General features: G+C 40.7%; 1 protein-coding gene across 1 annotated transcript in view; it reads right to left on the bottom strand.

Moving 5' to 3' along the window:
* The window catches only part of LOC126324819 (transcription initiation protein SPT3 homolog), an 86,962-nt gene extending 79,058 nt beyond the window's left edge, over positions 1 to 7,904 (bottom strand). Inside the window, exons 1-2 of the mRNA XM_049995120.1 lie at positions 7,730 to 7,904; positions 1,049 to 1,267 (exon numbers count right to left, since the gene is read on the bottom strand). Coding sequence (XP_049851077.1) covers positions 1,049 to 1,267; positions 7,730 to 7,784 — 274 coding nt within the window. The 5' untranslated portion in view covers positions 7,785 to 7,904. The remainder of the gene's footprint in view (positions 1 to 1,048; positions 1,268 to 7,729) is intronic.
* Between the last annotated feature and the right edge of the window lie 19,680 nt (positions 7,905 to 27,584).

Genomic DNA, 27,584 nt, shown 5'->3' with positions numbered 1-27,584 from the left:
AGTATACATGTACTGAAGCACAGTGGTTAAAGCAGGCCAACTTGGGTTTCTGCTAGTCTGGCAAGCTTCATGAGATCTGGGTCCTGCTAGTCTGACAAGCGTCATGGAACCCGTTCAGCCTGCTGCACCTGATAACAGGTTGCATTGTCAACTTACGTGACTAGCCAGCTATATATATGCGTAACAATTTTATCTGCAGCTCATTTATCATAATGGTAAGAGCAGAAAAATGAAGAAACCGAACTTAAAGGATAATGAAAAGAAACTAAGAATTGGAAAATATATACTAGTCATGAAATACGAGCGCAAGTCTACCAGGGAAAAGTTGTGTATGAGGCAGCTTCAAATAAATCAGTAGGTGTCTCAATGCAAATTGTGTAAAAACTTACTGAACACTCATTCAGGAACCTTGAGTATGGCACGACATGTTCGTAAATTTGACCAGCACATTCCTCACTCAATAAATATTTAAAAGAGGACAAAGAGTTAGTGGCTGCTTTTGATGCTTGTCACACATCCAGATCCTAAAACCCACAAGTGCATGCCTTCTTGGATCCTCTGCTGTCAACAATAAGCACTAGTGGTATCTGTGCGACTGGTGTGGCACATAATACAAAAATAGGACCTTCAGGCTCCAGTGGCCCCACAGGGTAAATTCAGGTGATGCTCTAGTAATGCTACCCACTGCTGCACTGGTCATCAGCATCATTTGGAACCTTATTACATCAATTGATGGGCACAACCCGACAGCCCCATCTGCCATCCCCAAGTGCACAGTCAATCATGAAAACCTTATCATTGGCAAAGTCAAGGGTGAGCAACATATCCATCCAGTTGCAGTGGGTCAGATGGGTTCTTCTGGATGCAGCTCTTTTCATAACGATGAGAGTATTTGCTACAATCATTCAAAATTGTACTCTTATCCAACATATGGTGGGCCTGCGAATTGTGAATAGAAAGGGAGGCAGATACTGCAATTTGGTCTAACTTTTTAATAGATAGATTATATGAGAAATGACAATTGCAATAAATATATGAATATACTTACCAAAATAATCAAGTAATCGACGGACTTTCACTCTATTCTTTCGCATTAAGAAAAGAAAATCAATTGCTTCGATTGATTTTGCTCCTCTCATTTTAGCAACTTCATTTGCTTGATTTAAGAGGGACTTCATTTGCTGGTACAATACTTTTTCTATGTGAGCTGCAGAGCATTCAAGAGGTCTTGGACTATCGCCATCAGCGTGCATCATCTTTTGTAAAGCTGCAAAATAAATAATTTCAATTACTACTTGAATACTTTAATGGCCATTTTATTTTTAAAATCTATGATTTAATACTGCTATTCATAATAGGTGAATTTCAATTAAAAGTATCTTTCCACATTGTTAAAATGGTTGAAACGTGTAACTGCCACACACAGTGTAATAAATATAATCTGTTAAGCTTTGTTTTAAAGAAGGAGGGGAAATACAGAAGAAGCGTCCCCACAAAAAACCTAATGAAACTAACGGGACAAACATGGGAAATTGAGGGTATTTGGGTGGGGATAAAGTAAATATAAACAAAATTAGACACACACCACCAAACCAAACCACACAAAACGACGAAAAAAAACCAGCAACACAAAACTCCCCAAATTCCACTAAACACAATATCCTCTGGAATCAGATACTTCCCTTGACCTATAGCTCAACAGCAGCTCCCGATCCCACAAATTGGAATAGAACATTTCCCTTGACCTACATAGCTCAACAGCAACTCCCAATACCGGAAAACACACAGCCACAACCACACATTGGAATCTAACACTTCACTTGACCTATATAGGTCAACAGAAACTACCAATACAAAATCATAAAACCCAAAACTACAACCAAGTCCACAATCATCACTACATCAAAAAACACAACAAACCAACAACATTGGAATCGAACACTTCCTTTGATTTGTTATCCTTACGACATCTCCACATACAGCCGTCCCTGGTCCGAGACGCCGGAACTTAAAGTAAGCCTCATTTCTTCACGACATACTGAACACTTCACAGCTTCATCCAAAAATCCGAATAGCTGAAGAAATTTTATTAGAGACAATGCACTGTCCCCCATCATTGCCGACAACCGAAAATTGTTGACCCTGTCAGTCACATCCATACCTACTGTTGTGGTTGGTAGGAGAGCCAACACCGTATTACTAAGGGAGGCCGAAATGCACGCGTTTTAGCTCACGCAGGCTGGCATGAGGTCTGGAACATGACAAGGGAATTAGAATTGAGAAAAACCGACGTAGCTGGTGGAATACTTAACTTTAATCCATTAAGGGCGAACATCGCTCTTGACATTACATCATTCAATATCAATAATAACTGATAATGGCGCCTTGCTAGGTCATAGCAAATAACGTAGCTGAAGGCTATGCTAACTATTGTCTCGTCAAATGAGAGCGTAGAAGTCAGTGAACCATCGCTAGCAAAGTCGGCTGTACAACTGGGGCGAGTGCTAGGAAGTCTCTCTAGACCTGCCGTGTGGTGGCTTTCAGTCTGCAATCAACGATAGTGACGACACACGGGCCCGACATATACTAACGGACCGCGGCCGATTTAAAGGCTACCACCTAGATAGTGCGGTGTCTGGCGGTGACACCACACCTACCAAAGACATAGAAACAGCATTTTATCAAAATTCACACACAGCGAACAGAAAAAAACTACAATAACATCGATACAACGAAACTAAAATCATTAACTCACTGAAAACACAGTCCCGATACCATACGCCACGTAACACGCTACCCATACACATCACCAGAGAAAACCACCAGAGAGCACCACCGATCACATAAAAATTCCACACCGTCGTGACGACACACACAACAATAGCCTTACGCCACGGGTCAAAGCCGATGGGTGGGATCGGACGCTTCGGTCAACCCAAAGAAGTTTTACTGCTGGTTTCTATCACTACTAAACAGTATGTGATATTCAAACATAATGTGCACCAAAACACTGAGTAATGTCCATTGTATAGTACTGGTTTTCTGAATTTATCTTGCAGGATTAGTTTGTATAAAAGAGTACACTAAAGTAAATGATTTGTTAATTTGTTTGCTTGATCTTGGCAGTAGGAAAGAAATAAATGTCATTCCTCTTTTTGAATGCCTTGCAGCCTCAGGGATAGAAAATCTTAATACAAGCAATTATGGGTTAGCTGCACATTCATGTAGATACAAAATGGAAGAAGTATCGTATTTTAGGAAGAGAGCGTGTGTGTGTGTGTATGTGTGTGTGTGTGTGTGGGGGGGGGGGAAGAGGAAGAAGTAGAATAGAAATACAAAAATGTAGAACCATCTAAATTCTGCATACATAAGGATATGGAAGAATCAAAGCCAGAACTGAGCATTGCGGGTGTCGCCCTTGTTGTCAGTTGCTTTTCACATGGCCAGGTATACATGACTCTCCTGCGTTAGTAAGGAAAACAAGCTCTTCATTTATGCTGCAATCATACTACTTCATACATTGTACACAAAGAAAACAAAATTCACACAATGAAGTCCAGGCACAGCTACAAATAAATATCTAGGCAAAGTTGGGTTCCTCAGCTGGTATATAATAACATTGTAAGGCTAATTTGCCTGGTGAAAGTCTTTCAATCTAATGACATTTTGGTGACTTGCATGTCCCTGAACTACGTCCATTATCCAACAAGGGAAAGGTTTAATGTGAAATCCAAACCACATGTTATTTCTGTTTACTTCTCATATCACTGAGAGATGACGGCTGGTTATAACAAAGAGTGAAAATCCATAGTCCAGGCAGGACCTGATCCCATGATCAACTTCTGGACTGAATACAGCAGAAAAAGTGATCTACAGGTGCCATTAGCCATGTTCCCTACCCAATTTGCTCAAGATAGTAGTACCCTTAATTTTGTCATATTTTAATACAAGGTAAACTCTGTGGTAAATGGATGTTGGATAATACTTTGCAGTGCCGACATTTGTTGGTGGTAAGCAACTGTTTTTTTTTGTCTATTTTTCTCAAATTGTAATGTTGTGTGTATTTACTGTGTACTGAATGTTTTTTAATTTACATAGGGATGTTTGATTTTGAATTTTTCAGGTGTTGTGGTTTTGGTTTTGTTTTTCATAGATGTAGGTGGTGGTTTTTTCACGTCAATAGTTATGGTTGACCTATATAGGTCAATGGAAACCATTGATTGTAATTTTCATAGTTTTATATGTAGGTATTGGTGCTTTGGAATCATCAGCTGTGGTCAAGGGAAATGTCTGATTCCAATTATCATAGTTTTTGTTGCAGGCGTTTATGTTTTTGTACTGTCAGCTGCGGTTGACCTATATAGTTCAATGGATATAGATAGATTCTGTATTTTTTTCATTTTGTGTGCTTTGGGATTTCTATTCTTTTTTACTGTGATGTTTAGCTTGTTCCCTCCCTAAAACACCAAAATTCATGCGGTTGTCCCATTAGTTTGATTGTATTTTTGGAAGGAGATGTTACTGTCTTATTTACACGTATTTTTATGTTTGTTGCCATGTGCATGTAGCGACACCGTAGGCGCAATATTGGAACGCTTAGAATAGCCATTTCCGCCATATTGATGACATCGTCAAAGCAGACGGGTGGAATCTTACACTCCCGTAATACTGAAAATTTTTAAAAGAATTCCAGAACATGTACGCCTTGTCTGAAATTGACAGATCAGACAATAAAATAAAACACTGTTAAGAAACAGACATTGCAAGAAGCCATAGATGATATCCTTGCTGTTAAACAGAACAAGAGCATTGTAAAAGACAGTTCATGTGCAGTAGAATTTTTAATAATACTTTCTTTTAAATTGGTGGAAATAGTTAATAATAAATAGCAAACCAGTACATGGAATTTAGTGAAACAAATATTAATCTCACACCCCTACTTAAAATAAAGTAGAGGCCTCATTCTAAGTTCACATGGAATGGGACACTAAAAAACATGGCATACACTACAACATATTCTTAGTCACTTATGTAAATCATCATTAAGTACACATGTTTATCCAGACAGACTGAAATGTGCAATTATTAGGCATCTCTAAAAGAAGGGTGACTACATGATTTCATTTATAACCACCCAGTTCACTCCATACATCATTTTCAAAAATATGTATATATGGGATGGTTAGCCACTCACCGTTTGGATTCCAAAATGCCCTCTCCACTGAGCCAGCTACTTATATAGTAACTGAGCCCATAATAAATTCTTTAGATGAAGCACTATCAACAGTTGGGATCTTCTGCGACTATCAAAGGCTTTTGACTGTGTCAGCCGTAATACTCTATTAGAGAAGTTAAGTTTTACGGAAAACATAATTCAGCACATGCATTGTTTCATTCTTATTTAAGAAACAGAAAGGCAGAAAATTATCCTAGACTGTTCAAGTACTACAAAAGAGAACTGCTACACCATTTGGATGAAGAGAAAGTACAACAGATTTCCTGCAGGATTTGACATTACCCCACTGCTGTTCTCACTTTTAAGTTAACAACCTGCCATTTTATTCAAATCAAGACATAGAATTAGTCCTGCTTGCAGATGGCACCGAGTAAAGAAGTGTCAACAGAGAAAATAGTTAATGACACTCTGCAAAAATTACCGACTGGTTTTGTACAAATATGCTACCCTTGAAACTTTGAAAAATAATTGCTCATCCACTATTGTACTGCCGTAGATGTTCAAAGTTCTTAGGTCTGCATAGTGATTAAAATTTTAAATGGAAAAACTGGATAAACAGCAACATTCAACATGAGTCACCGACTTTAACCAGTGACTTAGGAAACATGACAAATGATGTAAACAACATTGTGACTACAATGTAATGTTAGTGGCAATTTTTCCAAATGGGTTAAGCTACAGATTGGTCTGTCACCACAACCAGATATTTTTAGTTTCACGTTCATTGGCTTCACCACCTCACAACCAAACTGTCACCTTCCAACTTACACTAGACTTTGGGGTGGGCTACAGACCCATTTGTCACTACAAGTAGGTCTTTTTCCTTTCCCATTTGATGCCTTTATCAACAAGAAAATGATGAATATATGCACCAAAATACGATGTCACAGCAGCCATTATGTTAGTGAACAAAGATAATGACTTATCAAATATTCCTGTTCACCCAAATACCATATAGTTTGCCTACATTTACCATAATAATAATTATCAACTTTAGGGTTATAGAGAACATTCACTGTTGTCTTATGGAACACCTTCTGCGACAACTCCTCTCATCGGCCACATGTAAACTTAAGAAACATAAATTTCTTGGGGGAGGGGAGGGGGAAGAGGTATTACAATTGTATGCACCTCTTTAAGCAGACATGAATAACAACAATAGCTTCACATTAAATTTGTCCACTTCTGAAGCCTGTAGTCAAAGTTACATAGTGAAACGCCATTCCATTTTTTGTCAGATAAGCAAGATTTGATTTGAGCCTGTACACCGTACTGGTAACTTTGACGAGAACTGCAGATTTTGAGATATGGTTATGGACACGACAAATTTTGCCGCACTAGAAGCTGTGTAAAACAAATGTTGAATTCACAGTTTTAAGATGCCCAGAAAAGTGTTAAAATGATGTTTTAGGAAGTCTAAATTTCAAGAAGACCCCTGGCAAGCACAGTACCCAAGCACTGTAAATGCGCACACACAACATTCATTAAATTACTTGGGATTTAACATTTTTGCAACATGCGGTTTCTGAACTTAGTTTTTATAATGAAAAGTGCGATAAAGATGACGAAGGATCAATGTGTTTCCACAAAATTTATTTCATTTTGTCAACTCAAAGAAATTATCACTTACTTTAAGTTAGATCTCGGATTACGCGAGGGATCAGTATGTCATGACAACAAATATTCCAAGGGTGATTTTTTTTTTTTGGGGGGGGGGGGGGGGGAGGGGATCCTACACTGGAAGAAAAAATTATCAATATTATCCTACGTCTATCTTTATCATGGAGAAATGTGGTGAATAGTAACGATGTTTCTCCTTAATGACTCTCTCGAAACCACCGAGGAATTCCTGAACAGGAATTCCTACTTAAAAGAAATATCTGGCTACAATACAGACCACACTGTAATCACAACCAAAATTCTAAGGGGAGAGCCGAGCTACCACAACCCACCTGAGATTCCAACGTATTCCTGTTAATGGGTTAAAGAATAGTTTGGTAAGCTCGAAAAGAACAAAAGCATTTCGGTAGAATTTTCAATGGGTTACATCTACGCGTGTGTTGACTTTACTTCACGAAATTCTATAAAATTTAACCAGGTAACGATGTTTCCACAAAAATTGGTGTCCAAGCGTTATTAAATCTTTTCCCTAACTTTCTTTATAAGGAGTCATATATGTACACAGTGTATATATAGCACATCTTCCGATTTAACTCAGCATTTGTTTTATTTCAGCCCACAGCGATGAGACCTAATATTTCATCTCTATATGACCAAATCAACGGCACATATTTTCTGAAATAAAAAATATACAATAACTTGTCGTTAGTAATAAAAAGAAAACAGTTTCTCAAAAGTCGTCACAGTTGACAGATCAAACACTCACAATCCTTTCTCTCTTTCATTTACACTGTCGAACGCCATGAGTTTTCATTAGTCTACATAGTTGTAGAAGACAATACAGCAAATTCAAATAAAATTTGCACTACGAACCTTGTATATACGACTGATCTTCGCCGTCACATAACTTCGACAACGAACCATTCATCTCCGTCAACTAATAAACAAATTCACCGCGCTACAACCCAATCGATCAGAGACTACAAAACATTCTAAAGATCCTATTTATATTTATAAACACCCAAGAGCTAAACCACAGTCACGACTCACCTCACTACACCCTCTGGTGCGAGATTTTTACCGATCGACAGCTGGAGCTACACATGCGCTCCAAGTGTTCAGGAAGCAGACAGTCACTCTCGTCATAGGCATAATGTTTGGTTTTCATTATTCTCTACTGAATTAACGAAATAGTTGTCATATTATTGCGTTCCCTGTGTTAGTAAGTTACCAAAAGACATGAATTATCGTGAAATGCATTTAAAACAGCCGAATCACTCTGAGTTAACGACATAAGCTACAAATAATTCATGGAAATACCATCGAATATTTCAAAATGTGCAGCTTATTTCCGTGAAAATTCTGTTGTTATTATCACAGGCACTTTTTTTGACACCTAAAATTATCCAATGAAGTCCTTTCTTACGCTTCGCTCGACTTGCTAATACGCGGATATTTTTGTAAATGTAATTATTTGCTTCAAAAGCGAATGTGTTGAAGAGTCTTGAAGCTTCTGGTTCAGATTTAGCAACAATTGCGGAACTGGTTTCTCCTGTGTTGCGAAACTGTTTTATGGCTATTGACGATTTATTATCACGTCTGTGAGGTTTTCTCATAAGCTACAGTTGTGGTGACTTATTACTAGATACATTATATAATGTAGGCATTACATTCCATATAGGTTTACTACATTGCATATTCATTGATTTGGATAGACACAGGACGTCTTTCTGTAAAAGGTCAGATCTTCTGGTGTTTCCAACAACTTTTTCTTAGTAAATTCAGCAATTGTCTGTACGTTGGAGGAGAATCGTAAGTAAACTGTCCTGTAATTTCGTATCTCTCATGGCTCATAGGAAACTAAATAATCACAAACATATTGTAATCTTTCAGTTATTGTCAATTTTTATAGCACTTCATACTCTCCGTCTTGTAAAAACTATTTTACAAATCAATATAATTGCCAGTCAAAGATATAAATCATAAGGCTGGGCAGTAAACACCCTGCTCTGCTATTGGGTGACACTGTGGTGTCAGCATGGAAACAGGCAATCACAAGGAGCACGTTTATGAGAGGTTCTTGGCGAAAATGTTCTTAGTGCCAAAATACCGGAGTTTAGATGTCTAAACTGCTTTTCTGCTGCTAAAACGTTACAGTTAAAACTGAAGAGCTTATGTCTTATGCATAGGTAAAACATCAGATTACAATCACCCTGACACACTTAAAATGCGAAATGTTGACCCAAAATTTAATGAGAAACTATTAATATAATGCGTTGAAATAAATTTACTTAAGAGCATGATTGCTGCTCATTACGACCATATAAATAAAAAACACAGTTACTACCATTTATCCTGTGCAGTCTTGTAAGCTGTGACAAAATTCGTGAGATGTTTTCAAATACATTATCACACGCAATACCCTCTACACACAACGATGCAGTCAAAAATGTACATACCTATATACACAACTGTTAGTTATAAAACAGTTAGACTATGTACTGAAATTATTATTGTGATGAAACATGCCATTTTCTCCCTTTTTTTTCGATGGCGGAAATTAATAAAGGTGCGAGTTCTAGTGTAAATCCTAATTATCTCCTTGTATATATTGGGGACCTGGACACCAAGTGTTGCATGCAACTTATTTTCCTCTAGACAAACAGGCATTGCCATGAAGCTGGGCAAAAGTCAGCTTGAACTGGCTCATTGTCCCTAATCGTGTTTCTGCAGGCACAACGAAACTTCCTGCTAGGAATCATGTACAGCCAGCTGATGGGTTTCTCTCTGGGAATTCACATTAGCCCTCGTAATACCGTGGGGTCTATAATGACCCCAGGCCGTAATTTTCTGTAAAATATACCTTATTTCCTATTCCTCAAAATTATGAAAAATTCTGACTTTTCATGAATAAAGTAATGGGTTCGTAATATATTAACATAACTTTTTGAAAATATTTAGTTGTACAGAAAATCAAGAGAGAACCACTGAATACCATTGGGGTTAAATGCGACCCCATTTCTCTCTTGCAGTATTATTACACAATAATGCTGCACTGAATCCATAACTGTTGCTTTATTTCCTTTGTTTTATTTTTGTAGATATTGTTGTAACGTGTGTCTGTTGCCAATACTTTATAAGTCGACAGTTATTTGTTCCGTACAAGTGGAGACTACTATTGTCTGTGTTGCATTTAGTGAAAAATGTCTCGTCACCTTTCCGAAGATGAAGTGCTTGAAATATTATTGCAGGATAATCCTCTATCTGGAGAATCAAATAGTGATGTCACCGATATAGTTTCTGATGTCTCTTGCAGCGATGGAGAAATTGACGTCTCAGAAGAGAATATTAGTCAGTCAGAAGGAAGTTCAGAAGAAGATTCGGACAGTTCAGATGTCCAGTCTGAACAGGAAGTAACACATATTTCTAACTGTTATATATAAGAACACAATGTATTTTTGTAAATGTGCATTAGGGTCTAGAGCCAAGATATACCCTTTGTAAATTTTTATTTTTATTTTGTGTAGGTCTAAAAACAAAGAAGAATTGTGGCACAAACACGAGTTCAGAAGAGCTTGTGGAAGAGAAGAGAGATGGGACGTAATGCGAGTAAATCCAGGTCCAACAAAATTCGCAGCGAAAAATGTAGACTCCATAGAATCAGCTTTTCACATGTTTCTTGATCCTAGCAGCTGCTTACAAGGCCCATAATGAAGCACTTACACTTCTGTGGATCAAAGACGATGGTAACCCATTTTTAGTCAAGCAACGGCTAGAAATCGCTTTACGCAAATTTCAAGGTGCATCCGATTTGATGACGCAGATGTGAGACCTCACAACCGTGCTCCTGACAAGCTGGCTCCCATTAGAGAAATATTTGAAATGTGGGTACAAACATTGCAAGAACATATGTTCCTCACAGCAACGTAACAATTGATGAACAACTTGTGGCATTTGGTGGTAGATGTCCATTTCGGCAATATATTTCTTCAAAACCAGGAAAATATGGGTTGAAATTATGGGCTGTATGTGATAGTGCAACGTCTTAGGTTCCCAATCTCCATGTTTACACTGGACGTCAAGAAAATGAATCTCATGAAGTTGGACAAGGAAAGAGAGTTGCTTTAGATACGGTGAAAGGCTTAGAAAACAGTGGCAGAAATGTAACAACTGACAATTCTTTCTCTAGCCTTATCCATCTATTTTTGGATTCCAAGAGCATGCTTCAATTGTTTCATATTGTCCGAAAAATGGAAAAGTTGTAACTTTGCTCAGCACAAGGTATTCAAGGAAGGAAGTGGAACATCATGAAGAATGCAAGCCAGTAATGAATCTGGATTATAACAAAACAAAATCAGGAGCAGATACCATGGACAAGCTGGTTAGAACGTAGACTACAAAGAGGATGATCAGAAGGTGGCCAATGGTATTATTTTACAACAAGATTGATATCAGTGTACTGAATGCATTTATCATATGGCTACATCTTACACCAGACTGGGCAGAAAGGACCAACTACAAGAGATGGGCATTTCTCATAGAATTAGGAAAGCAGATCACCAGAAGAAAGCCAGACAAAATTATTTCCTCAGTACTTCCATCATCAACAGTACAGACAAAAAAAGAGGAAGGTGTCCATTTTGTAAAAGGTCTGAGGATAGAAAATTCACCGATAAATGTTCTAAATATGGATGTTCTGTGTGTAAAAACCACTCTGCAATTAATTGCTGTATGTTTAATGCATCATTAATGTCAATTCGGAATTTCATCAAAAATGTTTGTAATTTCATGAGAATCGTTTGTAAATTTTATGGAAATAAATAATTTAAAAAAATAATTTTAATTTAATGTAAAGTCACTGACATCATGTTTTGGATTGTGGAAAACATAAGGAATGTGATTTTATTCTACTATTATTAAAGCTATCCTTAATAAAAAATAAATTCCTTTGGGGTCACTTAAGACCTCAATGGTACCCAGTGTAACAAAAAAATACTCTGTATTAGAAGGGTTAGCTCTTCAAAAGGTGTGCCCAGTGTTCTGTCGTACTGCCAGCACCAATGACCTAAATATCCAACAAAGTCCTGAAATGCCTCTGTACTACAGTGCAAACCCAGCTCTCACAAATTTCTGCAGTCAGTATTATCCCCTCAGTTTTTTTCTGTTCTTCTAGCGCTGATAGTGCTTCAGACATATCTGAAAGAATGTTTCTGAACACTATTGTAGTCACAAATGTTCCTTCTTCATTAGGTTCTGCAAAAGAAGCATTAGATAGAGGAATATCTAAAGTATTAGCACTTAACGATGATTGTGTCATTCTAGTTTTAACATCTACTAGAGTTGAATAGTCATGAAAATGACTCAGACCCCTTATAAGAGAAAAGAAGTTTTCAGATGGTACTGATTCAGCCGGGTAATGAGTATATACTTGATACTGTATTCTCCTAAGTCACTGTATATGCCTATAAATGACTGAGTACATTTCATGAATCCATTCAGAAAAGGTAACAATTGTCTTGATGGCCGAATGTGCATGCTCTCAGTATTTGCAGAACTTGTACAGACATTCTTCATGTGCATCGAAATGAGTCCCAAAGCCACACACCAGAGGTTTCTTTCTTTCGAAGGTCCTTAAATTGAGGACATCTAAAGTATCATCGACTGTTGTATGAACTCACTAGCGTCTCCTCCTGGCATTAAATACAGAACGACCTGAGAAGTTGTGTATGACAGCAATTCGGCTGCTAAACGCACCCTCTGTTACTCTCTGCCCTTAAAGGTGATGTGCTGCTGTGTTAACTTTGGACACACTTTCATCTCGCCACAGTCTAAAGTCAAAAGTCTCTCGAACACGAATTTCGTCAATGCCTTATTTTCTATAATAATGCCTTCATCCAGCAAATGATACCGTAAGAGCATTAGCAAATGTGGGGTATCAAGGAACACTCATCCACGTTTCCGTATGCCATTAGGAAAAGGGAAACAACATTACATGCATCACGCAAAGCTTCTATATTATACCGATGTCTGCAACACAGACTACAAGCTTATACAAATTACTGCCTAAGGTGACAAAAATTTGATACAAGAGGTCAGCTGTCACGCGAATGTCAAAACCAAAACAAACAGGTTGTTCCCACTTTGCAAACAGTTATAGCGTCCCCAGTGCTATATTACGAAAAGACTTAAAAAACAGTATTTATAAAGAAGAGATGCTTAAAAATTGAATAATATATTTTTATCATGTAGACGTAAAACAATAATTTCTGTGTCTAAGTTTCGAATGCAAAGAAATATAACAAAGTGATCTAAAGGGACGACAAGATACGCTCTTTTGTTAATTTTTTAGTCGTCTTCCATTCCTCTTTTGTCTTGGTTGTGTGTAGACAGACATCTTGCGAGTGCTGGCAAATGTAAGCATATTTGTATGAGTTAAGCAGATAATATATTGATTTAATATTATTGTGCACTTTTAATTTGTAAGAGGTGATCCCAATTTCATGTCCGCCTTCCTTGAATTAACCTGCATTCAAGAAATTTACAGTTCAACAATCGCAGCGGCCGCTGCAGCCAACGACGCCATTATGTGGCGATATTAACTTATGAAAAATTAGCGGAAGCGAAATAATGGCCCAATATTAACATAATATTAATTTTTCTCCACAGCAGCACGAAGTTGCAGAAATACGTAGCTTTAAGATTCTAATTTTCAGTACCATAGCCGACAGCCAGAGCCAGGACTACGTGGCAATGGTTAACGGAGGTAAGAAAAAATACTCTTGCGCGTGTGTGGGCCGCAATTGTAATTAATAACTCAAGATCTTTTGCTTTAAAGTGAGCTGACCAATCGAGGAAATTAATATGAAAAGTTTATTACATTGTTCAGCTTATATGCTCATGTTTTAAGATTCAGTGAGTCTCACATCCATTAACGTAACAAATAATTTGAGATTAATATTGTTAAAAAGGAGAACTTCAGGAAAGCATTTAATCGTAAATCAAAATTAAATGAAATATCATTTTCATTAAGGCCCACCACGTAAGTAGGCAACAATCAAAAAATAATAATAACAATAATAATATATTAAATTACGACGGCTGACGGACGCGAGATTGGCGCCTCAACTTTGGGGCCCGATCAATATGATTCTATTGTACTGAATGTAATTATGTATGTGTGTAATTGTTGTAAAATATTAATGCTTATATGAATTCTTTTACATGTACAACAAAACTGCAGCCTGAGGAGATCTGGAGAAGAAAAAGTGTAGAAAAGAAAAAGGATTGCAAGAAAGAAAAATAAGTAAAGTAAGGCCTATTGTGCAAGCATCCTGTGTAGCTCTGTGCGGAATATCGAACCCATGTGCACATGAGATACCTTCGGTGTTTTGTGTATTTATGTGCTTATTTTTGGAGGGGATAATTATTCGTTTTGTGTATTGATATGTTTATTTTTGGAGGGGATAATTATTCGTGTGTGTATCAGTGTTAAAGATTTGTCAGTGGTTTAACGTGAATTTATTATGGGTAACATAGGAAAAGCTAAAGCATCCATACCAGACGAACAAAATTTTGTTAATATGGAAAGTGAGGGTCAGTTGCAAAACGTAAACGAATATCAAGCCTCGCCTTGGATAACATAATTTCCGAAGCGAGGGGTGAGGATCTGTGTACAGTGAATGACGCTCCACAGCAGAATGGGAATAGAATAACAACATGTAATGTTGTGGCATTAATTTGAGGTGTAAAGCGGTGCTGATAGACAATAAGAGCGGTTTAATAGCTGTGAGCTGTCTGGGGAAGTTAACCTTGCATTACTGCGCAACTGTTTCACCAGGTATCCAGTCTAACTAACCAAATTCCCAACCAGACTAACATTTATTATAGTCTTTTAATAGCCATACAACAACCGGTGACATATACATATACAAAAGAGAATTTAAATAAAAAGAAATAAATCAGTTTATATTTGGAAATTTATTTTAACATTGATCACTGAAATTTCAGCATATTACACTTGATTCATAACTAAACTGGTGCCTTATTTAGGATTGTGAAAATGTGAGGTTGTAATCTTACGGAACACATCAAATATGGAGCCAAGATTGGGAAACGGCATACAACACTGCATTCATAAAATAACACACGAAGAACGTTGAAACATATTCGAGAGGAAATTAACCACAACCAACCGATTCAATTTTCACCCAAAGAAGTTACGTTCATAGCGCAATCCTGTCTGTCATGCAATTACCACACACTGGTATACTAAATTCATACTAACTCTCTGTGAAATCTTCCCAAAAGGAATAGCTGAGGGCTACTTTGATCATTACACCTCATGCTTCACGTGGTCAATTTGGTTTACACAAATAGTGTAACGCCATAATAATTTTGATAATTAAAATAAATTAGATCGAAAAGCAATTTACAAAAGAAAAACCTCGAACTGGTTGCTATCGTCTTACTATTAACCTGATGGATCAAACAATTGAATAAGCACGCGGTACTGCTCTCACAAAGTACACCCCACGTGGGTTGAACATAAAGAAAAGTTGCTATATTGAAAAATATTGTTAAGGTGAGACGTTATAATCTCACGCACATTCTCATTTAAGATTGATGATCTTAGTTAGAGTTACTGATCAACACGTGGTTCCACTTTACTCACAAAGTAGTGACAAAGCAACTACTGGAAAATATTCTGAAGTTCACACTCGAAATACACTGCGTTGCAATTTAGGATAACATTAGATATTTTAGAGCTAAACCTGAAATAAAGGCGATTAAATTTTCAGTTAAGCTGAACTTAATAAATCCATTGTCCTGCGGACTTAGCAGACACGCGCTTAGCCGGAGATCTTACCACTTTAGACGCTTGCTGCGGACAGACTGACCTGGGCTCCTACCAAGGGCGCTTCCGTATACAAAACGGAAGTGACCAGAGAGGCAGCTTCCTATACCAACATGACAAGGGACCATGGAGGTATTCGTACCTCCATGTGTAGAACAAGCGACCGCGGCCGCGAGTGTAAATATTGACGCTAGCGCCGCCGCACTACATGCCGAATTAACACAGATCAAATCCCGTGTGACTGCGGAGTTACCAAATTGGCAACAGGAGGTTTCGCGGAGACTGTCTGCGTTGGAAAGCAATGTAAGCAGTGGCGGACAGATGAATCCGACTCCGCGTACTGACTACTATAATAACGCAGACTGTACGCAGGGTGCGAGTGCGCATCCGCAACCTAATGTGAATTACGGCCCGAACAACACGCGATACCGTGCAGCGCACATCACGAAGTAATGAATGTCACAGAATGTAGTAATCAGATGTGCAAGAAAGAGGACAATGTAATAAAACACAGGACATTCCAACCCTTCAATAGCGAAAAACGAAATGACCACCCTGTGGTATTTATTATGAACTTCAGGAATGTGTTTCCCAGGACATGGACGGGACGACAAAGAATACAGTTCGTGGTCTCCTTTATTCAAGGTGACGCGGCACTGTGGGCCACCGACGTGTCCGAAAAATGTCTAACGATGCAACAGTTTGAAGGTTCTTTCTTGCAAAAATTCTGGTCCGATAGCGTCCAAGAAAGACTACGATAGGAGTTGTACAGTCCAGAAATGTACAATCCTAAGGTGGGAACTTTACGCAAATATTTTGAAAAGTATATAAACAAATCCAGGTACTAGGACGAGCCAATGTCCGATCGTGACGTAACCAGATTAATAAACATGAAGTTACCCAGTGAAATTAATACAATATAGAACAATTCATGGAAATAGTGAATTCTGTTGACTTATTGATCGAAGATATGAAAACCGAAAACCAGTGGAACCATGCAGGCTGTAATCAACAATTATCCGATTACACTTGGCTCTGAGCACTATGGGACTTAACATCTGTGGTCATCAGTCCCCTAGAACTTAGAACTACTTAAACCTAACTAACCTAAGGACATCACACACATCCATGCTCGAGGGAGGATTCGAACCTGCGTCCGTAGCAGTCACGCGGTTTCGGACTGAGCGCCTGAACCGCTAGACCACCGCGGCCGGCAGCCGATTACAATGGCAGCCACAGTAACGGTAGTAACTTAGTACCAAATGGTAACGGAAATAGGCAAGAGCACCAGCAACAGAATCGAAGAACAAACAATGGCAATGGTTATAACGGCAACGGTTATAATCATCAAAACCGGAAGAGACATCATGATGGACGCATTACTAATGGGTATAATGGTATCGGCAATCCGCAATGGCGGAACAACCGAAACCAGTGGCGTGGTAGTAATGAACCGATCCCACAGTGGCAATAAAACACAGCGCCACAATGGAACGCCAACCCAGGTCCATCACAGAACATGTCAGGGAGTTAAACCGACCACCGCAAAACCAGAGCCATACACAATACCAAAATACACCATCGGGGAGGCAGGGCGGCCAACCCAACAGTAGCGACAAGAACAACCAGAACCACAATGTGAGGTTAGTGGAAGTGACAGACAACTGTCAACCCACTAATGCTCATCTGTTAAACTAAAGACCGCCACAGTACGCTCTCCGTTGTTGGCTGCACGATGGTGTAGTGAGGGCACATTCACGGATGGCAGCCATAAACTTTGTATGCTGAGATACAATGAGGGAATAAAAATAGAAAAGCCGGCAGGAGTGGCCGAGCGGTTCTAGGCGCTCCAGTCTGGAACCGCGCGCCCGCTGCGGTCGCAGGTTCGAACCCTGCCTCGGGCATGGATGTGTGTGATGTCCTTAGGTTAGTTAGGTTTAAGTAGTTCTACTTTCTAGGGGACTGATGACCTCAGAAGTAAAGTCCCATAGTGCTCAGAGCCCAATAAAAATAGAAAAGGAACTTGTAGACATACCGCAGAAATGTAACCGAACCGACAAAAGTGTTGTGCAGGCTATATTGCAAGCAGATATGTACGGAGCACCAATACAGATAATAATCGATACCGGTGCGTCAACCAATGTCATGAGTGCAAATTTTTACAATTACTTGAGTCAAAATAATAGAATACCAGTATTGCCAGTAAAGAATTGTCGTGTAACAGGTGCAATAGGTGCACAATCTCATATCATAAGGCACCAGGTGCAAGTCGAGTTTACGGTACGAAATGAAGCAATGAAAAGCTCGTTCCTAGTAGTTAAGGGATTAGGTGTTGCTTGCATCCTGGGGATGGAATTTTTACGCCAGAGGGATGCAAAAATCGACCTCTTGTGCGGGGAAGTAAGCCTTATGAATGATGGTAGACGTATAATTTTGCCATTGTTGAGGACACGGGAAGTGCACGGTAAATATTGCCGGAGCTTTCAGTCTAGATTCGAAGGAATACAGGAAATGAATTTATATTCTGACTTAAGTACAAGACAAGCATATTATAAAGAATTTATTACTGAAGACAAAGAGGAAAAAAGGAAACTGATAGCCATGAAAGTCAGGGAGTCAGAACATTTGACTGAAGCACAACAAAACGAATTGACTCAGCTACTTACAGATTATGAGACTGTGGTTTCGGAAAAACCCGGTGTTATCGAGGGCTACGCCTATAACATCGAAGTGATACCTCACGATACTTTCTGTCACGCAAACTACACCATCCCGTGGTCAAAGAAGGAGGCAGTTACGAATGAAATAAGAAAAATGCTCGATTGGGGGATAATTGAACCATCTCTATCTCCGTACAACAGTCCGCTCGTTGCAGTAGCGAAAGCGGACGGCAGTATACGTCTCGTGCTTGATGCGCGCGATATTAACAAAATAATTGTACCCGTCAGAACGCGACCAGAAAACCTGGATGAACAGATACAGAAGTTTTATGGAGTTAAATATCTGACCTCTGTCGATATGCGTTCGTCGTATTGGCAAATCCCACTAACTGAATCATCAAGAAAGTACACTGCCTTTGTGTGTGCCGGCAGAAGTTACCAATTTAAAGTTTTACCATTTGGATTAAATGTTAGTGCAGGTGTCTTCATTGCAGCGCTCGATACAGTATTAGGACCAGATTTGTTGGACCGAGTAACGTTGTACGTCGATCACTTATTAATAGCTACTCCCGATGGGGAAAGCCACATGGACACGCTGAGATGCGTACTAAAAAGATTTTCTGAGGCAAGCGTAACAGCAAACCTCGCAAAATCCAAATTTGGCAGGGAGAAAATAAAATTTCTTGGTCAGGTAATATCACCTACAGGTATTTTGCCCGATCAGAAGAAAATGGCAATTGAGAACTTCCCTCTCCCTAGAACCAAGAAACAGTTAAAGGCATTTCTGGGTCTAGTGTCATTTTTCAGACGATTCATACCTGACCAGCTTTTAAATCATAATACCATGTTAAACTTGTTGAGAAGGAATACACCCTGGATATGGAATGAACTGTGCCAACAGTCATTTGAGCAAATACGACAAGCCTTTCTAAATGCTAACCTACTGTCACGTCCTGACATGTCAAAAGAATTTTGCCTTGCTACAGACACTTCCACTGTCGGACTAGGCGCTTGTTTATTCCAAATCGATGAGGAAGGTGGAAACAAGAACGTAAGATTAATCGGTTTCGCAAGCCGAGTGTTGTCAAGTTGTGGACGATCATATACAGAACTCGAAACGATAGCAGTAGTATGGGCCATGAAGAAGTTCAGATATTATGTGTACGGAAAAAATGTAAAAATTTTCTGTGATCATCAGGCCTTAAGTTTTTTGCTGACATGCAAGTTAATGCACGACAGGTTGACTAGGTGGGTGCTAGCTCTGCAGGAATACCAATTTCAAATAATGCATATAAAAGGTTGTGACAACGTAGTACCTGATGCTTTGGCCGGCCGCGGTGGTCTCGCGGTTCTAGGCGCGCAGTCCGGAACCGTGCGACTGCTACGGTCGCAGGTTCGAATCCTGCCTCGGGCATGGATGTGTGTGATGTCCTTAGGTTAGTTAGGTTTAAGTAGTTCTAAGTTCTAGGGGACTAATGACCACAGCAGTTGAGTCCCATAGTGCTCAGAGCCATTTTTGAACCTGATGCTTTGTCACGGTTGCCGCAAGGTCTGCGTGTGTTAACAACAATACTAGAAAAGGCAACAGAGTAAAAAAAAAAGTTATGAAAGACCCTACTTGTCGAAAAAACTTCCTGCAGGCGTGCAAGCAACTGCCTAGTTTACAGGACGAAGATCCCGCCTTGGGAAAACTCAAACAAGAACTCCTAGCTTCGGGTGGAAATCAGATAGGTAGCCATTATTCTGTGCAAAATAGGGTATTATATTACCGGAAGGATGTAACAAGGACTTGTGGTGTATCTGTGTACCGGAAATATGTATCAGTGATTTAATCTGGCACGTGCACCTTTCGTGGGGACACGTGGGCATTGAAAAATGTAGAGCACTTCTCGCAAGACAATGTCATTTTAAGAATATGAAAAGAATAATTCAGAATGTTGTAAGGACATATGTAGTTTGTCAAAGGACGAAACCTACAAATCTGCCCACTGTAAGTGAATTGCACCCTGTTGTTCCTAACAAACCATTACGACTAGTTTCTGTTGACATTCTAGGGCCACTACCCACTGGTAGAGGTGGTGTGAAATATATATTTGCTGTATATGATGCCTTTTCCAAATTTCTAAAATTGTATCCTGTAAAAGCTTCAATGGCCACACCCCTCATTCAGAAATTACGGACAGATTATTTTGTTAATGCTGGCAAACCACAGATCATATTATCCGATAATGCCAACTATTTTACTGGTTTCAAATGGAAAACGTTTCTACAAGAGTAAGGTATTAAACACTTTTTTGTAGCTCGATTTCACCCGGAGAGCAGTCTTGTAGAGCGTACCTTTAAAGAGTTGAACAGGTTCATGAGAACTTCCATTCCGAATCGCCACACCAAGTGGGCAGAATACGTTTCCACTTTTGAGGAACTCCACAATAGATTGCCATATTCAGCCACCGGTTAAACTCCACTAGACGTCATGTTTGTTAAGAATGAAACCGACAGCTGGCTGTCACCATTACCAACTGAACCACGACAAGTTGTACCTCCCGAACAAATTATAGCTGAGACTTTAAATAGCATAACGAGGTGCGCGGAGCGCCGAAAGGAGAGGCATGACAAGAAAATAAAGAAGGTAACAATGTATCAACCAGGTGACTTGGTGCTAATAAGGACTCATCCCAAGTCATCTCTGTTAGCGAAAAAGAATTAGAAATGGCAACCGGTGTATGCCGGGCCCTAAAAAATCATAGACATACCACATGGATGTAGCTATTTGTTGGGTGACGTAGAATCGGAAGAGGTTAAAGGACTCTATCCATACAAAGACTTAAACAAGTTCGCTCAGTAGAGCAACGTTTACATCTGTGTGTAGTAGGTTTAGAGTGTATTTTTGTCTGTGTGTGTTCAGATTTTAGTGTAACATTTAAAGACAATGAGGCACACAAGATTAGTGTGATTCAGTTTTGTAGATGTTAAGGAATAACAGCATTTTTAAGTAATTGCATTTAGAAGGAAAAAATGAACTTAGGTTTAAGAATAATTTACAAATTTCATTTTAAAAAAATGCTTTAAAATATTTTTTAAAAACAATTCAACAGCATGTAATGATGAAGGAATTTTTCATTAGTGTGTCATGAATACTTTTGAACTGTAGTAGTAATGAAACTTAAGAAAATTCAATATTATAGTGTACATGTTGTTCCATGTATTTATGTCTATACCGATCTTGAAATATGCTCAATCGTAATTTACTAAACAACATGAGTTCAGGGTGTACAACACCCAAGGTACCTCATGTGTTGTGGACAAGGTACAAAGCAAATCAGTAAACTCGACTACCGCTAAGCACTGTTAAAATATATTGCCATCTGCAAAGGCAAAGATTTGCACGAATTTATCGTGTAAACAAAAGTCACAAATCTAACATTAATCTAGAAACTTGCACGCTAGGCCTAGATTATAAAATGTGTACAATAATGCGAGAGGCAAAGTTTTGTACAGTCGAGAATGGCTCTGGAGGGCAAGCACGCAATGAGTTGGCAGACATGACGTGGGGACTTAACTCAGATGAGACGGAAATACAATTATATATTCAAAAAATCTGTAGAAAGTACGACTCTAAGTGGAAAATGAAAAGAGATAATTAGTGCGAGAGACTGGTAAAATCCAGCACGAGCCAAAATCCAGTTCAGACTGAATGAAATACATTACTGTTTGAGAACTAATCGAAGCAGTTACTTCAAGCAGTGTGAAAAAATGTGAAGGTGGAACTGCGATACGGACAGTGAAGTGCTAGTGTTGAACGTTCAACAGCGGTGAAGAAGCCAACCGCCAATACTAAGCACGAGAAACTGTGAATTTACTTATAAATGTGAACTGTTAACGTGAAGTGAACCCACAGTCAACATTTTTGGGACAGACTGTAATTTCAGTGAGTACAACAATGAGAGATTGGAATGCGAAGCGTGGACTGTTGCAAAACAGCGGCCGCACAAGCTGCGAATGTTTGTGCTAAGCTCGTATTGGGACACGAACCAGTGCCTTCGAGTGTGAGGAAAACATAAATAATTTTCAAACTTAAAGACAGATTAAAACTGTGTGCCCGACCGACACTCGAACACGGGACCTTTGCTTTCGCCGTCAAGTGCTCTACCATCTGAGCTACCGAAGCACGACTCACGCACGGTACTCACAGCTTTACCTTTGCCAGTATCTCGTCTCCTACCTTCCAAGCTTTACGGAAGCTCTCCTGCGAACCTTGCAGAACCAGCACTCCTGAAAGAAAGGATACTACGGAGACATGGCTTAGCCACAGCCTGGGGGAGGTTTCCAGAATGAGAGTTTTCACTCTGCAGCGGATGGTGCGCTGATATGAAACTTCCTAGAAGATTAAAACTGAGTGCCCGACGAAGTCTCGAACTCGGGACCTTTGCCTTTATCAGGCAAGTGCTCTACCAACTGTGCTACCGAAGCACGACACCCGCCCGGTACTCACAGCTTTACCTTTGCCAGTATCTCGTCTCCTACCTTCCAAACTTTGAAGAAACTCTCTTGCGAATCTTGCAGAATCAGCACTCCTGAAAGAAAGGATACTGGGGAGACATGGCTTAGCCACAGTCTGGGTGAGATTTCCTGAATGAGAGTTTTCACTCTGCAGTGGAGTGTGCGCTGATAGGAAACTTCCTGGCAGATTAAAACTGTGTGCCCGAATGAGACTTGAACTCGGGACCATTGCCTTTCGCTGGCAAGTGCTCTGCCATCTGAGCTACCAAAGCACAACTCACACCCGGTATTCACAGTTTTACTTCTGAGAGTATCTCGTCTCCTACCTTCCAAACTTTACAGAAACTCTCCTGCGAACCTTGCAGAACCAGCACTCCTGAAAGATAGGATACTGCGGAGACATTGCTCAGCCACAGCCTGTGGGAGGTTTCCAGAATGAGAGTTTTCACTCTGCAGCGGATGGTGCGCTGATATGAAACATCCTGGCAGATTAAAACTGTGTGCCCGAACGAGACTCGAATTCGGTACCTTCTGCCGTTCACGTGCCAAGTGTTCTGCGATCTGAGCTACCGAAGGACAATTCACACCCGGTATTCACAGCTTTACTTCTGCCAGTATCTCCTCTCCTACCTTCCAAACTTTACAGGAGCTGTCCTGCGAATCTTGTAGAAGCAACACTCCTGAAAGAAAGGATACTGCGGAGACATGGCTTAGCCACACTCTTGGGGGAGGTTTCCAAAATGAGAGTTTTCACTCTACAGTGGTGTGCGCTGATACGAAACTTCCTGGCAGATTAAAACTGTGTGCCAGACGAGACTCGAAGTCAGTACCTATTGCCTTTCAAGTGCAAGTGCTCTGCTATCTGAGCTACCGAAGCACAACTCACGACCGGTACTCACAGCTTTACTTCTGCCAGTACCTCCTCTCCTACCTTCCAAACTTTACAGAAGCTCTCCTGCGAATCTTGCAGAACCAACAATCCTGAAACAAAGGATACTGCGGAGACATGGCTTAGCCACAGTCTGGGGGAGGTTTCCAGAATGAGAGTTTTCACTCTGCAGCGGAGTGTACGCTGATATGAAACTTCCTGGAAGACTAAAATTGTGTGCCCGACCGAGACTCAAAGTCGGTACCGTTTGCCTTTCACGTGCAAGTGCTCTGCCATCAGAGCTACCGAAGCACAACTCACACCCGGTATTCACAGCTTTACTTCTGCAAGTATCTCGTCTCCTACCTTCCAAAATTTACAGAAACTCTCCTGCGAACTTTGCAGAACCAGCACTCCTGAAAGAAAGGATACTGCGGAGACATGGCTTAGCCACAGCCAGGGAGAGGTTAAAAGAATGAGAGTTTTCACTCTCTACCGGAGTGTGCACTGATATGAAATTTCCTGCAGATTAATACTGTGTGCCCGACCGAAACTTGAACTCGGGACTATTGCCTTTCAAGGGTAAGTGCTCTGCCATCTGAGCTACCGAAGCACAACTCACGCCCGGTACTCACAGCCTTACTTCTGCCAGTACCTCCTCTCCTACCTTCCAAACGTTACAGAAACTCTCCTGCGAACTATGCAGAACCAACACTCCTGAAGGAAAGGATACTGAGGAGACATGTCTTAGCCACAACCAGTGCGAGGTTTCCAGAATGAGAGTTTTCACTCTGCAGCGGAGTGTGCGCTGATATGAAACTTCCTGGAAGATTATAACTGTTTGCCCGACCGAGACTTGAACTCATGACTTTGCCTTTCGATAATTAGTGCTCTGACATGTGAGCTACCGAAGCACAACTCACACCCGGTAGTCACAGCTTTACTTCTGCCAGTATCTCGTCTCCTGCCTTCCAAACTTTACAGATACTCTCCTTCGAACGTTGCAGAACCAGCACTCCTGAAAGAAAGGATACTGCGGAGACATGGTTTAGCCACAGCCTGTGGGAGGATTCCAGAATGAGAGTTTCCACTTGAACTGGGGACCCTTGCCTTTCGCTGGCAAGTCCTCTGCCATCTGAGCTACCGAAGCACAACTCACGCCCGGTACTCACAGCCTTACTTCTGCCAGTATCTCGTCGCCCACCTTCCAAACTTCACAGAAACTCTCCTGCGAAGTCTTGAAAGAAAGGATACTGCGGAGACATGTCTTAGCCACAGCCAGTGGGAGGTTTCCACAATGGGTGTTTCCACTCTGTAGCAGAGTGTGCGCTGATATGAAACTTCCTGGAAGATTATAAAAGAGTGAACGACCGAGTCTTGAACTCGGGACCTCTGCCTTCCGCTGTCCAGTGCTCTGAAATCGGAGCTACCGAAGCACGACTTACACCCGGTATTCACATCTTCAATTCTGCCAGTATCTCGTCTCCTACATTCCAGACTTTGCAGGAGCTCTCCTGCAAACCTTCCAGAACCAGCAATCCTGAAAGAAAGGATATTGCGGTGACATGGCTTAGCCACAACCAGTGGGAGGTTTCCAGAATGTGAGTTTTCACTCTGCTCCGGAGTGTGCGCTGATATGAAACTTCCTGCAGATTAAAACTGTGTGCCCGACCGCGACTCGAAGTTGGGACTTTTGCCTTACGCGGGCAAGTGCACTGATATGAGACAGATTAAAACTGAGCTACCGAAGCACGACTCACGCCCAGTACTCACAGCTTTACTTCTGCCAGTACCTCCTCTCCTACCTTCCAAATTTTACAGAAGCTCTCCTCCGAATCTTGCAGAACCAACACTCCTGAAAGAAAGGATACTGCAGAGACATGGCTTAGCCACAGTCTGGGGGAGGTTTCCAGAATGAGAGTTTTCACTCTGCAGCGGAGTGTACGCTGATATGAAAATTCCTGGAAAATTATAACAGTGTGCCCGACCGAGAATTGAACTCGGGACATTTGCCTTTCGCTGGCAATTGCTCTGCCATTAAAGTTACAGAAGCACAACTGACATCCGGTATTCACAGCTTTACTTCTGCCAGTATCTCCTCTAATACCTTCCAATCTTTACAGGAGCTCTCCTGCGAACCTTGTTGAACCAACACTCCTGAAAGAAAGGATACTGCGGAGATACGTCATAGCCACAGCCTGTGGGAGGTTTCCAGAATGAGAGTTTTCACTCTGCAGCGCAGTGTGCGCTGATATGAAACTTCCTGGAAGATTAAAACTGTGTACCCGACCTAGACTCGAAGTTGGTACCTTTTGCCTTTCACATGCAAGTGCTCTGCCATCTGAGATATCGAAGCACAACTCACACCCAGTATTCACAGCTTTACATCTGCCAGTATCTCGTCTCCTTCCTTCCAAACTTTACAGAAGGTCTCCTGCGAATCTTGCAGAACCAACACTCCTGAAAGAAAGGATGCTGCAGAGACATGACTTAACCACAGTCTGGGGGAGGGTTCCAGAATGAGAGTTTACACTCTGCAGCGAAGTTTGCGCTGATATGAAACTTCCTTGAAGTTTATGACAGTGTGCCCGACCGAGACTTGAACTTGGTACGTTTGCCTTTCGCTGGCAAGTGCTATTTCATCTGAGCTACCGAAGAACAACTCACTCCCGGTATTCACAGCTTTACTTCTGCCAGTATCTTGTCTCCTACCTTCCAAACTTTACAGAATCTCTCCTGCGAATCTTGCAGAACCAAACATCCTGAAAGAAAGGATATTGCAGAGACATGGCTTAGCCACAGTCGGGGGGAGGTTTCCAGAATGAGAGATTTCACTCTGCAGCGGAGTGTGCGCTGATATGAAAATTGCTGGAAGATTATAACAGTGTGCCCGACCGAGAGTTGAACTCGGTACCATTGCCTTTCGCTGGCAAGTGCTCTGCCATCTGAATTACCGAAGCACAGCTCACAACCGGTATTCACAGCTATACTTCTGCTACTATCACCTCTCCTACCTTCCAAACTTTACAGTAGCTCTCCTGCGAATCTTGCAGAACCAGCTCTCCTAAAAGAAAGGATACTGCGGAGACATGGGTTAGCCACAGTCTGGGGGAGGTTTCCAGAATGAGAGTTTTCACTCTGCAGCGGAGTGTACGCTGATATGAAAATTCCTGGAAAATTATAACAGTGTGCCCGACCGAGACTCGAACTCGGGACCTTTGCCTTTCGTTGGCAAGTGCTCTGACATCTGAGCTACAGAAGCACAACCCACACCCGGTATTCACAGCTTTACTTCTGTAAGTATTTCGTCTCCTACCTTCTAAACTTTGCACGAGCTCTCCTGCGAATCTTGCAGTACCAGCACTCCTGAAAGAGAGGATATTGATTAGACATGGCTTAGCCACAGACTGGGGGAGGTTTCCAGAATGAGAGTTTACACACTGCAGCGCAGTGTGCGCTGATATATAACTTCCTGGAAGATTATAACAGTGTGCCCGACCGAGAATTGAACTCAGGACATTTGCCTTTCGCTGGCAATTGCTCTGCCATTAAAGTTACCGAAGCACAACTGACATCCGGTATTCACAGCTTTACTTCTGCCAGTATCTCCTCTAATACCTTCCAATCTTTACAGGAGCTCTCCTGCGAACCTTGTTGAACCAACACTCCTGAAAGAAAGGATACTGCGGAGATACGTCATAGCCACAGCCTGTGGGAGGTTTCCAGAATGAGAGTTTTCACTCTGCAGCGCAGTGTGCGCTGATATGAAACTTCCTGGAAGATTAAAACTGTGTACCCGACCTAGACTCGAAGTTGGTACCTTTTGCCTTTCACATGCAAGTGCTC

The sequence above is a fragment of the Schistocerca gregaria genome, chromosome 2 (assembly GCF_023897955.1).
Source record: "Schistocerca gregaria isolate iqSchGreg1 chromosome 2, iqSchGreg1.2, whole genome shotgun sequence".
In the NCBI taxonomy this organism is placed as follows: Eukaryota; Metazoa; Arthropoda; class Insecta; order Orthoptera; family Acrididae; genus Schistocerca; species Schistocerca gregaria.
The sequence above is the reverse complement of the archived record's forward strand: the minus strand, read 5'-3'. Positions and strand labels throughout refer to the sequence as shown.